At 33.2% G+C, this 15465-nt stretch overlaps 1 protein-coding gene across 2 annotated transcripts in view; it reads right to left on the bottom strand.

Annotated features, from left to right (window-relative positions):
• LOC106871068 (discoidin domain-containing receptor 2) overlaps nt 1-15465 on the bottom strand; it is a 187781-nt gene that overhangs the window by 86314 nt on the left and 86002 nt on the right. For both annotated transcript variants that reach the window (XM_052972844.2, XM_052972854.2), the window contains exon 3: nt 9221-9362. In XM_052972844.2, the coding sequence (XP_052828804.1) occupies nt 9221-9362 (142 nt within the window). The remainder of the gene's footprint in view (nt 1-9220; nt 9363-15465) is intronic.

Below are 15465 nucleotides of genomic sequence, written 5' to 3'. Positions count from 1 at the left end.
GTCCATGTATTTATGATTTTAAGGCTCTATATTGATTGAGAATGTTAAACATAGGATAACTAGAAAGAAAACAGCAAGGGTCTAGTTATTTCTTAAATTTTCTGCAAGTAGCAGCTTGTTGAGTTGACAGGCTGTCAACTTACCAAAGACTGAACTTACTCCCACAGTATTTCCCCATTCAATTTTTAATCAGTTTGAATTTCAGAGTTGCCTTTGACAAGAATTATGATTAACACATAATTAATGAAATAATTAAATTTTTTTTTTTTACTACATTATGTATATTATACCTCACTTATGTTCCTGACAAGTAGTTTATAGCCCATCACTAGTATTGTATTGTGTCATGCCCAAAGTGATGATCTTATTCTTCCTAACTTAAGAATAAATACCATGATGAAATTTAACTCATTAACATAATTTGTAATAACACTCAAACAGCTGAACATTGGCTTAGCTCGCAATAGACAGGTAATCTCATGTGGGAAAAAGGTGTTCTCTACTTTGAAAACTGAATTAGGCTGCAGTATCACATGACATATTTCGGTAATAGTAGAGTCAAAAAAGAAGGAAAATATGGCTAACTAAATGCATGTAAATTCAACTGGTTAATTTACTTTATTTTTAATTCATTTTACCATGAACCTTTTACTGGATATAGGGTGATTATTTGTGTTAGGGAAGATATATCTAAATGTATGTTGTTTGCAAGAAATCTGCTTGTCAGTGAATTAGAAGCAACAACCTGTGAATAGTGTTAACTAGTTAAGGAATATATACTGTGTTTTCTGGAGTCAAGAGTACTATTTATAGCCCCCACAAAATAAACTATACAAATTACCCATGTATCCAGAGGATGAAGGTTACATTTTTCCTAAGCCAGTTTCAACACCAGAAGAGTGTTATTGATGCTACACTTACCCTGCCTTGATACCATAAAAGTAAAAGAAATATTTGTAGATCAGAAGTGATCAATAGGATTTAATATGCTGCTAAGTCAAAAACAAAACATCTTGGTATGCAGTATAAGTATTGAGGCCTTGTTTTATGTTTAACTTGGTTTCAAAATTCTCAAATCAAAATTGGAATGTACCTTTAAGGTTGGAGTATCCTCAGTGCTAGGAAATAAAGTCAACCTACAGAGATTTGCAGAAGCTTTACCTACAATGGGCCATTCCACAGTATTTTGTTGACACAAAAATCAAAAAGCTTGTTTGTTTGGAAAAAAGTCCGTATTAATTTTTTGGATAATGGTCATAGTTTGTGAAAAATGGACATACGTAAGCTCGCAAGGAATGAAGCCAGTATGCTCCGTTGGATGTGTAATGTCAATGTGAATACCCGTCAGAGTGTAAGTATCTTGAGAGAAAAGCTGAACATTAGAAGCATCAGTTGTGGCGTGCAAGAGAGACGATTGCGCTGGTATGGACATGTGGTGAGAATGGAGGAGGATAGCTGCGTGAAAAAGTGCCACACCCTAACAGTTGAGGGAACCCGTGGAAGAGGTAGGCCCAGGAAGACCTGGGCTGAGGTGGTGAGGCAAGACCTTCGTACATTGGGCCTCACCGAGGCGATGACTACGGACCGAGACCTTTGGAAATGGGCTGTGCGTGAGAAGACCCGGCAAGCCAAGTAAGATCGTTGCCAGTGCCCCTGGACTGGTTCTTGTGCGGGTGGCACATGAGATGCACCATTTTGAGCGTGGCCGTTGCCAGTACCGCCTGACTGGCTCCTGTAGGATTTTCGAGCGAGATCGTTGCCAGTGCCCCTGGACTGGCTTGTGCGGGTGGCACATAAAAGACACCATTTCGAGCGTGGCCGTTTTCGTGCGGGTGACACGTAAAAGCACCCACTACACTCTCTGAGTGGTTGGCGTTAGGAAGGGCATCCAGCTGTAGAAACTCTGCCAAATCAGACTGGAGCCTGGTGTTGCCATCCGGTTTCACCAGTCCTCAGTCAAATCGTCCAACCCATGCTAGCATGGAAAGCGGACGTTAAACGATGATGATGATGATGATGATTCTCAGCCTACTGTTGCTTATGCATAAATTATCATAATTTTCATGTCTAATTTTGGCCGTTGCAGTTAGAGAAAAATAGAAAAAAACTAATTGGTTAAAAGCACTGGGACATGGACTCCTTCAAGGGAACAGTTTGTCAGTACTCTGGTTTAAACAATGGCTTCTAGTACAGAAAGAAGTAAGAAGTTCAGGAAGAAAATAAGAAGTGATCCTCTCAAACTTGAAGAGCATAAGAAAAAAAACAGAGAAAGGAAGAGAAGGAAATATGCAGAGAAAAAAATCAACCATGTCTGAGAGAGAGAGAAGCACTGAGAGAGAAAGAATGAAAGAAGAGTCCAAGTTGAAAAGAAAAAACAAGCAGCAAGAAACAAAGAAGAAGAGATGCACAACGAGGCATTCAAGAGACCCCAAAACTTTGGAAAAGTAATCAGAAGGGCCAAAAAAGGTCTTCTAGAGGAAAATGCAGAGCCTGGTTCTCCCAACAGTATCACAGTGCATGTGGAGCAGTACTATGCTGTCAACTATCTTTGCCAGTTCTACATTGGCAGGGCCCTAGAACATGTCTTTGGTTGTATGATTAAGTTCAAGTTTCTTCATAGATCTGTTGTTGCTGGTATCAACACATTTAACTGGCCCAGAAGGGATGATATTGACACTTGTCATACAAATAATGTGTTCAATGGTCCTATCCAGTTGGTTGGCACTGGGCTCTTTACAGTTGTTGAGCTGGAAAACATCAAGAAAGCATTTGCTCTTCAAACAAAAAGCCACTGTAAATGCAGGTGTCTCCTTGTTTTCGAACAGACCTTTGTCCTGAGTGTGTTTCTTAAGGATATTTTTAGATATTCTAGCTTAAAAGACGAAATTTGTATCCCTTTGATTTGCAATTTGACGATGAGTGATTTTTGTAAACAGTCAGACTTTGTATACAATTATATATTTATTATATATAATTATTCATAATTTTTATATTTAATAACTATGCATTTTTTAGAGTAAGTTTGACAAAACTGAAAAGGAGCTAGAATATGTGATACATGTGTTTTGTCAGTATAATAACTCCTTCCTGCGCACAAAAAGTTTAGATTGAGTGTTCTTAAATAATTATTTATAATATTTTCATTTTAATTGATGCTCATCTGTGTATATTCATTTTTTAGATTCCCATTTTAAAGCCAAATGCTCCAAACTTTATGGAAATTGATGAAAACTTTACACAGTTGAAACAAATTTGGAAATTAAAGTATATTGTTGATACACTTGCAGTATAAATGTTTAATTTATAATAAGTTATTGAAGTGGACACATTTTTCCCTCCACAACACTATACTGTCCCATAAGGTGCTGTCCCATAAGGTGCTGTCCCTGAAAGAATGAGATTACTTTCTGTTATCTTTTTGACAAACATAAAATATTGAAATTCAGCATTCAATTAGTTTTTGCATATTGTTTCAAGATTCAGAGAATTTTAAAAGTGAAATTAAAGCTTTAGAAAAAGGAAATTTTCTTTTCCCCTCTACAATGGCACACATTCTGTGTTCTACAGCATCAGAAGATTGTCATATATAAAAAAGTCACACAGTGACACAGGTGACTTTGTAAAAACTAGAAGCTTCATTGCCCAGACTCAAATGTCAAAATGTTAAGAAATTATTATGAGAAAAGCACTTTTGATTTTCCCTTCTGCAACATACGGAATACTGTGGAATATACCATATCCCTTTAGAAACAAAATACAGAACATAACCAGTTCTATTGTAAACTGTTTGGTGCTTACCTAAGAATGAATGTTTAGAATAAAATGTATATTGTGAACATTTCTGCAATGAGGATGCAATCAGGAAAATAAAATCATTTGCTCCTAATTTTTAAACTTAAGATATCAAATGAATTTTCTAGGGCTTAGTATTTGCTGTTTTGATTTATAAAAAGAAAGAACTGCAAATGAAAAAATTTTAACATTTGTTGAAAGATTGAGGTTTGGGGGTCATCATTTTGATAAATTAATTAGATGTTAGCAATGCTCACAGTTAATTTCATCCATAGTTGATAATTAGCCTTTCTTACACTCAAAAACACATGTGCAGACGCAAAAATATATTTGTATACATTTCACACATACACAAGTATGTGCAATCAAACATACTCATACATACATTTATAATGATATATAACAAGCTTATGAAGACATGAGAAATTCAAAAAACATTTCACTATTTTTTTTTATAAAATAAATGCCATCAACTTTTATCAACTGGGCATTGAATTCCAGTGACCTCTACCTTTCTGACGTCAGTTGCAAAAAATTGCAGGGATCAATAAAAGCTGCTAGTAATAATGGTTGTTAGAATAATCCACATTCTTTCTGTATTTTAATTGCTCAAATAATTAAATTAGAAACAAATATTACAATGATTATAAAAATAAAACAAAAGTTGTACACAAATATGTAGGATAAAAATATTTAACAAAAAAAATATTTCCTATTGAAAAGCTATAGATTTTTCTAAAATGTTTCCCCCCCCCACTTCATATATTTTTGAAAAATTAATTCAATTAATGAAGTTGTAAAACAAAACAAAAATAAAATTAACCAACCATCCATCTCATATTTTGCTGGCATTTCCATTTAATGGAAGGAAAGATTTTAATCAGAAAATGTTTATGTGACAACTGGTTAATATCAATGGAAACAAGTTGGAAAATCCAATTATTTGTACAATATAGAAAGATTTCCCAGTTCATGGATGATGACTAATAGCAGACTGAGAGAGTAGAGGGCAGAGAGATTTAAAATAACATAGCAACATGGAAGCAATGCTAACAAACAAACAAAAAATCACTATTATTAAAGATCAAGGTTGAAGCATAAATTCACAAGAGACCACTTTTTTTTTTAACCAATTCCGGTTTTTAGCCATGGTTACAGCAATAATAATGTTAGGCACAAATAGAAATTGATGTGAATCCAAGAAATCACTAGGCAAAATATAGAGAGACCACCAAATTAGCATTTTTAACATGTAAAACCATGTTTGTTTTCAATTTTAAATAGAAAAATACAAAATGTTTTATGTGAAGCAAACAACTTGCCAACATAATAATTCGTGCTTGATTTAGTTGAAAGAAACAAACCACTTTTCTAAATCTACCATATTTCACTACAGCACACTGTAGCAGTATTGTTACAAAAGATTACTGGCAAGGTTTCAATTGATATATAAAACTGCCACTATTTATACTTTGTGTAAACATTGCTGTAAACTTAACTAGTCATAATAATTCAACCCTACCTATATATATATTATCTCTGAATTATCTAATATCTAGAGTGGATTTACAATATGGGTTAGTGAAATATCAGTATTTGATTTCATTAACATACAAAAAAAAAAAATGAAATAGCATAACAGGATTTTAAACATTCCCTGAATCAACTATCTTTACTATACATCTGATCATAAGTGAAGTAACAGACTAATAAATTCACCTATTCTAATGATGCCATACTATAAGAAGCCAACAAGACAGCCTTTGTGTTCTTACCTGACCTTCTAGAAATAGTTGGCATAGCTCTTTCAAATCATACCTACCAACTTAAAAAGGAAGGACACATTGATAGCAACAGCTATCAATTTAAATGTAATGAAACCCAATAATGAATGAACAATAATTTTAAAAGAAAAAAATGTAAGCTTAATGAATATTTAATAAAGATATTTTATGTACAACATTATCCTTTCATATAAGTGGTTTCCATGGAAGAAAGGTTAGATTGATTTAATGGATTATTATTTAATTTACATATTCTTTTTAAGTAATATGAATTAGTAAAACCTACTCGAGAAGTTTAATAGAGAATAGTTTGTAGAATTAGCTTTTAAAATGTAATGCAATATTAACAGTAACACCACAGTAAAAGTGTTGTATATTATGCAAAAATATTTACTGGGTTCTCAACTCTTATTATGGATCAATAATGCCTTCTAAATTTTTATTAATATTTTGATATCAAGTGTAGCTTTCTTCAATTTATTGTTGATGTTGATATTTAACAAATTGTCTTTATTATAACTGCCTTTGTTACTTGATCATGAATAAAAGAGTGTGTGTGTGTGTGTGTGTGTGTGTGTGTGTGTGTGTGTGTGTGTGTGTGTGTGTAAATATCCCTCACACAAGTGGGGTATAAGGGCAGAGTAAGCTATCTTGAAATGAAATTTGGAAATATACTTCATTCTAGTTTTATTTCCAGTTAAGGTTGACATTCTCCTCATAACAGTAAACCCAAGAATCAAGGGAATGATGGTATGAGGTTGAAAATGTTACATATGCCAGAAACCAGCCAATCTAGAGTCTATTCTTTATGTATCTCAGTTTTCTTGAACTCAAAAGTGGTATAAATGGAGAAACATGACCAGGTTCTAAAAGAATAACTCAGACTGAAGAAAATGAGATTAGAGAGTATTGTGATGTGAAAAACCAGTAGAGAAGTTCCATCCTTAGCATAAGCTTGTAACAATACATGCAGATCAGGGGTTCTCAACCGTTTCGCTTGACTGGCCTTCGTGCTGGTGGCACGTAAAAGACCCACTACACTCTCAGAGTGGTTGGCATTAGGAAGGGCATCCAGCTGTAGAAATTCTGCCAAATCAGATTGGAGGCTGGTGTAACCATCTGGTTCACCAGTCCTCAGTCAAATTGTCCAACCCATGCTAGCATGGAAAGCGGACGTTAAACGATGATGATGATGACCCCTTTGATTATTATTTTATTCTGGTAAACCACCATAGCTATTTGACATTTAACCCTTTAGCATTTAAACCAGCTATATCTGGCCAAAATATTCTACCGGTTTCATCTTGAAACTAGCCAGATCTGGCCTCCCACACTTACCTTACAATATTATTCTAAAAATAAATAATCACATCACTGAAATCTCAAAGCTACAAGGTAATGCATGACTAATTCATATCAATGTGAATAAATAAGCAATACATTTGACTAAGAAATCCGAATGCTGGAGGGGAAAAAATTAGTTTTATAGAAACTTCTTTCAAAATGCCTATTCTGTTTTTCACACATTAATTTGTGTAGTTTGAACTATGTGAATTGTTAGAGAAAGAAACTTAGCTGTTTCTTGCAATACATACCAATACATAGATCTAAAGCAAAATTATTTTCAGGGACCCTTAAAATACTATTTGTGGATTCCCAATTTACTATTTTGTTATGTAGCCCAGACCCCAGTTGAGAACCAACGATGTAGATAAAATATCCTGCTATAGTCCAGCAGCAAGAAGCTGGTAATGTTGAAGTTAACTATTTCATGGGAGACTAGATTCCAAGAAGATTTCCAGTAGAAAGCTAGGATGAAAGAATTAGTCACAAACCTTGAAGACAATGGCTGCTTCAGAAAGGAAGGGAAAGGAAGATAGCAATAATATAACAGCAGCAAAAAGAATATCCAGTCAGCAATAAACATGACAGTAGCTGGAGACCTAACTGTTGTAGATGGGTGGCTGATCACCTTCTGCTGTTCTACCATTTTAAAGATGTTTTATGTTAAGGGATAAAACATCTGATGTTGATGAACCTAGCTGATGACTCCAACAGTAAACTGTATACTAACATAGTTTATATATATTTATGTGTGTGTGTATGTGTATGTGTGTGTGTGTGTGTGTGTGTGTGTGTGTGTGTGTGTTAGTGAGAGAGAGAGAGAGAGAGAGAGAGAGAGAGTACAGAATTAGAAGAGAAATAAATGAGAAATGCCACAACTGAGAGAGAGAGACTGAGATGACACTTTGTATCACATGACAAAGACAGAAGTTACCATGATGTTATTCTTTTTTTAGTCTTATGTTTTTATGATGAAGGTGTGTGGCTAGGGAGTCAGGCTCACAACTATAAAGTCATGGGTTCAATTTCTGGACTGAGCAGCACATTGCGTCCTTGAGCAAGTCTCATTATTTCACACCACTTTAATTTACTCAGTTGAAAATGAGCACCAGCTAACTATTGTTGCAGATCCCTCTATCCTGCTGTCACATCATTGATATTCCACTGAGACAAGGCTGGGAAGGGTGAGAGGATGTTTACCTCTGCTCACAAGTACATAAGCACTGAAACAATTAGTGAAAGCAAGACATACACTACCAGGTCATACTCACTCGCAAGTGATGACTAAGCAATGTTTTTTAGGCTTTGCTCTAAGATTACCTTAAAAATCTAACATGTTCAAAATACCTACTATATGATATTCTGAAAAAAAAAATTGTTAGAGTGACGAAAGTTTAAGTAAATTAAGCCTCAGTGCAAGTAACCTGTCTAAGGAGAAGAGATATTCGGAATAAAAGCATTGATACAATGTCAAGAAAACTCTCTAGTATCACTACCTACATCCTCTCTTGTGCTGGTAGCACAATAAAATACGTCCAGGTCAGGTTCTGAAGTGTTTATCAAGGGGAAGGATAGCCTGCCATAAAAATGCCAAGCTAAAAACATGACAAACATAATAAAGGTGAACTGATGTTCTTTATTGCTGGGTGTGTTAAATGATGAAGGACTGATGAGTGCTTGATAACTGCATGTCTGTTTTACTATGCTAGCATGGTAAAACACATCAAATAATAATTTCTAACGAAGGCAGAAGGGAGGAATTAATTGGTTAAATCAAATCCAGTACCTGAGTGGTACTTTTATTGACCTCAGAAGGATGAAAGGTAAAGTTAATCATGTGAGGATTTGAACTCAAAATGTAAAGAGCTCGAACAAGTACTTCAAAGCCTTTTGTCTGATATTTGAATGATTCTGTAAAGTGGTTGGCGTTAAAAAGGGCATCCAGCCATAGAAACCATAGCAAAGCAGACATTGAAGCACGATGCAGTCCTTGGATCCAGTCAAACCATTCAAGCATTGCCAGCAAGGAACATGAACATAGAATGATGATGATGACGATGATGATTTCAATGCTTTTAAGCAAGTCCTTTATCATACATTTAAAAAAATTCACCAATTACTCTTTCAATAATCAAAAATTTCAAAAATGAGAAATTACTTGTACTAGATCTGAACCTGTATCACACTACGTTAGATTTTCAAAAGATTGTGTTTAGCAATTCATTTTTCAAATAGAATAATAATAATGAACATTTGCTTCAAATAAAAAAAAAATGTGGACAAATAAAACTAATTCTTACTTTGCCATTTCCAAATCTGCCCTGAGTTTCAACATCTGTAATGACATATAATTCTCCTAAGTTAATTTGTAAATATTCATATGTATCCTTAGTGATTATATTTTTTGGACACCAAGCTCCACCATTCTTCTCTGTGCGAATTCTGAAAGAAAGAAAAAAGAAACAAATATTGAAAATAGAAAATTCTAAAATAAAAATATAGATAAAAGTAGAGGTGCAAAACAAAATTGTAATGAGTTTATGTCTTGACAGGTACATATTTTTTTAAGAGCAATTGTAGAATACTAAAATAAAAATTGTGGGTTCAAATCCCAATGCACATGCCTGACTAGGCTATTCCTGAACTGAGGAACATTCTAATGACAATCTTACAGTCATTGATCATGTGGTTTCTTTACCTTGAGTGAGACCAACAAACAAAAACAGAAAAAAAAAATCTTCAGAGAAACCAAGTGTGTTTATTTACATTAATGTTTCTCAACCAGGGTCTGGTGAAAGAGTAATAAGGGCTCAATGGGAAATAACAAATAAGGTAATTATATGAAAATACATTTTTGAGTTGCTTTTGTGTTTAATTCTATATTAATTATGTGATTCCAAGTTCAGTCCCACTTCATGACACCTGGGATAATTGTCTTCTATAGCCCTGGTCTGACCAAAGCCTAGTGAGTGGATTTGGTAGAAAGAAACTGAAAGAAGCCTGACACACAAACACACATATATATGTGTGTGCCTTTGCATTTGGGTTTGTCCCCACCAACCAGAGTTGGTTTCTTTTCATCCCTGTAACTTAGCTCAGCATAAGAGATCAACTGAATAAGTGTCAGGCTTAAAACGAAGAAAATATACTGGGGTCAATTCGTTTGACTAAAACACTTCAAAGTGCTATCTCAGCATGGCCACAATCCAATGACTGAAACAAGTGAAAGCTAAACAATGCATGGTATATTCCCTAAAGTAGGGAAATTTTGGCATCTTTAGGTAGTAAGGAGACTACAGGAAAATGATCCCTTAATAGGGAATTGTTGGATAATTTATTCTTAAGCAAGGTCCTGGTTAATATGAAATTTCTCAAACCTTCTTTGTGACATTTGCTGGATTTTAAATCATCAAACCTCCCAAAGACAGTTTTACAATTTGTTTAACATCTTATGAAATTTAATTTCATGAAAAGAAGGTTTATAAAGATATATAATAGTTTTTAATTAAGGAGTCCCTCACACATGGAATATATTTCAAAGGTACCTCAGAGTAAAAAGAATGGGGAAAGCTGGTTTATATAAATACGTATTTTATATATTGTTTGGTAAAGTAAGCCAATAATATATTCCCATGAACCTGTAAACTTAGGTAAATGAAAACAGACATCTCAAGGATGGGTTTTTAGCCTCCTAAAGTCAACTAAGTGGAAAGGATAAAATAGGAAAAGATAGAAATATTTTGAGGTGAATGTGAGAGAGGGGGGAGTGTGATGAGAAAGAGAGAGTGGGAAAGAGAGAGAATAATATGAACTCACTGCCCAAAACATTCATTGCCATGTGGAAGTTGAAGGATGAAAAAATATCTAGCTATGGCCAACAACTTTACTTCTATTAAAGTAGCAAGACTTAAAAGTGGCTATTAAGAAGAAAATGCATGACATGGAAAATAAAAAATAAAAATAAATCTTTTAGAAGTGGGCTGGAGAGCAATTTGGATATCAAGCAATGGAAATGGAATTGAGAACCATGAAGAATATTTATTCTAATTGCTTTGATAGGAAGCAAGAACTGCCTCTACCAAGCATAAAAGAAATTGCATGGCAGAGGGGTTAAAGGTTAGAGAAACTAACTAAAAGGGACACTGTAAATCAAATATTGCTGGAGTATGAATTTCTTGATAAATATTGATAAATTCCAAGGAAGAAAGGTCTCAAAAATTTGTATTTGAGTGTGTGTGTGTGTGTGCCTTTAAATTAGTTTACATAGCATTTAATAAGAGTCAAGAGAAACACAGTAATAAAGATGTTTATCACCAGATAGGGATGCTTGGAGGCGAGTAGAGGGGAGGAGTATGTCCGTCTTGAAGATATGGACCCCCACTTGCCACTGAACATCTAATAACGAAGTTAGTAGAAAACTTCAAAACAGTGTCTACATCTGTTGGTAAAGAGGAAAGTTTGAGAACTGATGGGATAGAATTGTTTATCACAATGAGGAAATTGTAAATCAAAAGAAAGGGGGGAGGCAAATTGACAGAATCTTAGAGACACAGCAAAATGAAAGTAATAGGATATGTGAAGAATCCATTGATGCAGATTAGCAGATTAGAATAAATGCGATGTAAATGTGATAGATTTGAAACCCAAAACTATCTACATTAGTACCCTGTACCTATTAGATTTCGTTTGGTGTTTCCATTCCCCACCCACCTGATCTTTTATGTTATGTTCCCCTTTAAGAGTTAAGAAAAGTATAAAAATAAGAAAGAAACATTAAGCTATGAAGTTCAATTATTGTTACCAGAATTTAAATGTTTTGGAAATTTAAAATTTTTCTTTTGTAACAGATAGTGGAAGTTATAACAAGGCTACTTGGCAACTCTCTTGCCAGGAGAGCATTAATGAATAATATTCTCAAAGAAGTATAAAACACAATGGAAAGAAGTTGCAAAAATGTTCATACTGTATATAGCATTTTTAGTGAACTAGTTTAAACACCATATTTGAATCTTGAAATGATTTATAATTGATAAAAATATATTTTAATTATAAATATGACATTTTCATAGAAAAAATGTCATATGGTTTCATAAATAGGAAATAAATGTAAAAGAAATCAATATGAAGCATTCTACTATTTTCCATAATTTCATATAGGAACAATATTCTATAAAATACTGTTAACAATAGGAAAAAAAAAGAAAAGAAAAGAAACAAGCTTCCAGGTTCAGTTTCATAAATTAGTCTTCATAGAAGTTGCATAATCATTAAAAAGGTTATTTCTCTGTGAGTTCATTATCCTTTCTACTGGAATCAATGTTGATAAGTTTCTCATACAGCAATACATCAATATCGGTTTTTCAAAGAATTTCAGATGTATCTAAAAAAAATATCCCTATTATCACAAGAATTGCTCTTAAATAAGATTCTTTCAATCTATACTTGTTATTTGAATTCAACATTAGCATCTATATTATAGGTTAAATATTGATTCCTAACTTTGGCATAAGATCAAAAAAATTGCAGGGAAGGAATAAAGACAATCAAATTGATCTCATTCTTAGTGCTTATTTTATTGACCTAACAGTGAGAAAAGGCAAAGCCAAAACTGATGGGATTTGAACCTAAAGATATTTTTAACTAGTTAGCCTAAAGCAATACCCACATACTTTACATGCAATCATTTCCAGACTCTTAAGATTCGACTTCCTTTATAATTTAAATATTAGAATGTAGCAATCAACATTCTTTAACTAAAAGCAAATAGTCTTGGAATTTTAAAAACAGATGGAAACAAAAAGACATTTAACTGGTCATTGGTATAAAAACAGTACAATATATATATATATATGTGTGTGTGTGTGTGTGTGTGTGGTTGATAAAGAAATTTACATCACTATCTAGATGCCTTGAGTTTAACTGTCATATGACATCTTTGACAATTATCCTCTATCATTGCCTTGTGACAGCTCAAGTTTTGTTAGTAAAATGGTGTAGACATAAACTGTGTGGAAGCTTGTCAAATGAACTGTGCCTGAAAATCAAAAGGTCAGCCTTCTCACACAGTAACATGGTGAATCTGAGGATTATGTTAAGGGTCTAAGAGTCAGTGGAATCCTTAGCCATTTGCACTATAATTCACTGAGTCCAGTTGATCAAACAATTGGAATACTCATCATTAAAACCAATGAAGTGTGTGTGCATGCACAGTGAACATGTACACACATAGTAGAGAATATGGAAAATTCTAAAAGGATGTGAAGATTTAAATTTGAAATTGACATAACTCCCCTTACCGTGTTCTTTCAATAGTAAGGCTTTAATATGGCAACTTTGTAGTTTTTTTCCCCTTAATTCTAAAATTTACTTTAAAAAATCCTCTCTTTTTTCCCCCTTTAACTCTGACTACCTCTGTTTTATTCTCATCCTTTAACGTCATTAAAATAGTTGTGGTTGATTGTTTGTTGATCTTGGAACAAGTCAATTAAACCTTGACTCTAATAAATATAATCATATTGAAATCTAATAATGTACAATCAGCTAAAGTATTACCTAAAATTAAAGTGATTATTTGCAGTTTCATAGAAATGATTCATATTTTCAAAACATTTTCCATATTATCATTATTGCAATTTATTCAACTAACTATACAAAGAGCTAGTATCTTCTATATTGAATTGAATTTTCAATAACCAGCATCACTGAATGCAGATTTAATTTTAATGTGTTTTTCTGTCAATAATATAAAGAAATAGTGTCCTAGTGTTCACTTAATTTATCAGATAGTTGGCTGACATATATAAAGAAGACAACAGCTTAACTTTTTGACATTCTGGTCAACTACATGGTATTTCAGTACTCTGCACAACTACAATACAATTCTGATAATTTGATATGCTACTAAGAAAAATCAATCACATCTTAATAGATTCATTCTAGTTTTCCAAGTTTGATGGGGGTTTATCAACTTTAAGTTATTATCATTAGCAGTATGATGAAAACTAGTTCCACAAACAAAGCTACATGCCACTTTTAATCACCTAAGAATTTACCCTTTGCGTAATTTTAATTCAGTTTTAGAATATTCCTATACAATCAAGTCAGAAAGCAAGTAAAAATATTTTTAAAAAAGCTAGGAATGAAAAGAAACAAAAATAAATCCCTTTTTTTTTTTCTGTTTTTTCATTCCTTAATCAAATTTAACTTTCAGTTCAGAATTGCTTAAGCCTCTATGACTATAGAAAATCTTTGTCAATTTAATGTTATTACTTTCTCTTTGTCCAAGGAAATTCCATGTGAGAGAAAGAATATGATACAAAGAAAGCAAAAGTAGCAAATGTACAAGAAACCTTATTTTTTTCTCATTTTTCTGGAAAGAAAGGAGATGGAATTCAACTGCATTCTTCCTCACTATTGATTAAGTTGCTTACAATCCTTTCTTAATTAGGGGAAATATTGATTTTTTTTTCCTCCCCAACCTTCCTCCATACATTAAAGATTTCGTTAAAACTGTCATCTTTCTGCCTAACTGTTTACTGCCCAATAATAATAATAATAATAATAATGAAAAGAAGAAGCAAAAGAAGAAGAACAAATATGATGCAGGAGATTGAAGGAACTACTTTATATGTATGGATATATTTATGTATCTCAGTGTATAAAGAAACATTAGCAGAGTGGAACAGAATGCATTTGCTTTTGTTTTACTTCTCCTCTTTGGAATGTTAAATCAATTTCTTTAAATGATTTCTAAATATATAGTTACCCTTTTTCTCATTGTTTTTATAATTTCTGAATATACAAGAATACACAGCTTTAGAATTGATTTTACTCAATATATTTAATTTATTCATGTTTCAAGTGACCATTTATGAAGCTATCTTGGGAATAAGATTAAAATTAATGAAGCATAAAAAAAAGAATACAATTCCTAACCCATTTTATTCAGTTGGAGTATTTTAATTAACGAAAACATTTTAGGTTTGCTGACAAAGATTTCATCATCTGGCACAGGAACCAGAGCATAGTCTGAAAAATTCAATTATATTTTCAATTGCCTGCAAACCTTCTGAATCTCAGCAGGGAAGCCAAAATATAAGCCTAAAAGAAATGGAAGTTACAAGCACAAGCAAGGAACACTTGCGTATAGTTTTATATCTGGCAAAGGCTATAATTTAATCTAACTGTTCAATACGAATTAATGAATACAGAGAAAATAACAGAAAATTTCATCTTCATTAGCTTCTATTTAATATGTGTATGTATAAAATACATATACATACAGACACACATGTATGTAGTACACATATATATATAATACACATACACACACCCACACATATATATATCATCATCATCATCACCGTTTAACGTCCGCTTTCCATGCTAGCATGGGTTGGACGATTTAACTGAGGACTGGTGAAACCGGATGGCAACACCAGGCTCCAATCTAAATTTGGCAGAGTTTCTACAGCTGGATGCCCTTCCTAACGCCAACCACTCAGAGAGTGTAGTAGGTGCTTTTACGTGTCACCTGCACATATTT

The sequence above is a fragment of the Octopus bimaculoides genome, chromosome 1 (assembly GCF_046866305.1).
Source record: "Octopus bimaculoides isolate indiv1 chromosome 1, ASM4686630v1, whole genome shotgun sequence".
Lineage (NCBI taxonomy): Eukaryota > Metazoa > Mollusca > Cephalopoda > Octopoda > Octopodidae > Octopus > Octopus bimaculoides.
Note: the sequence above shows the minus strand (reverse complement) of the source record. Positions and strands in the feature narration are given on the sequence as shown.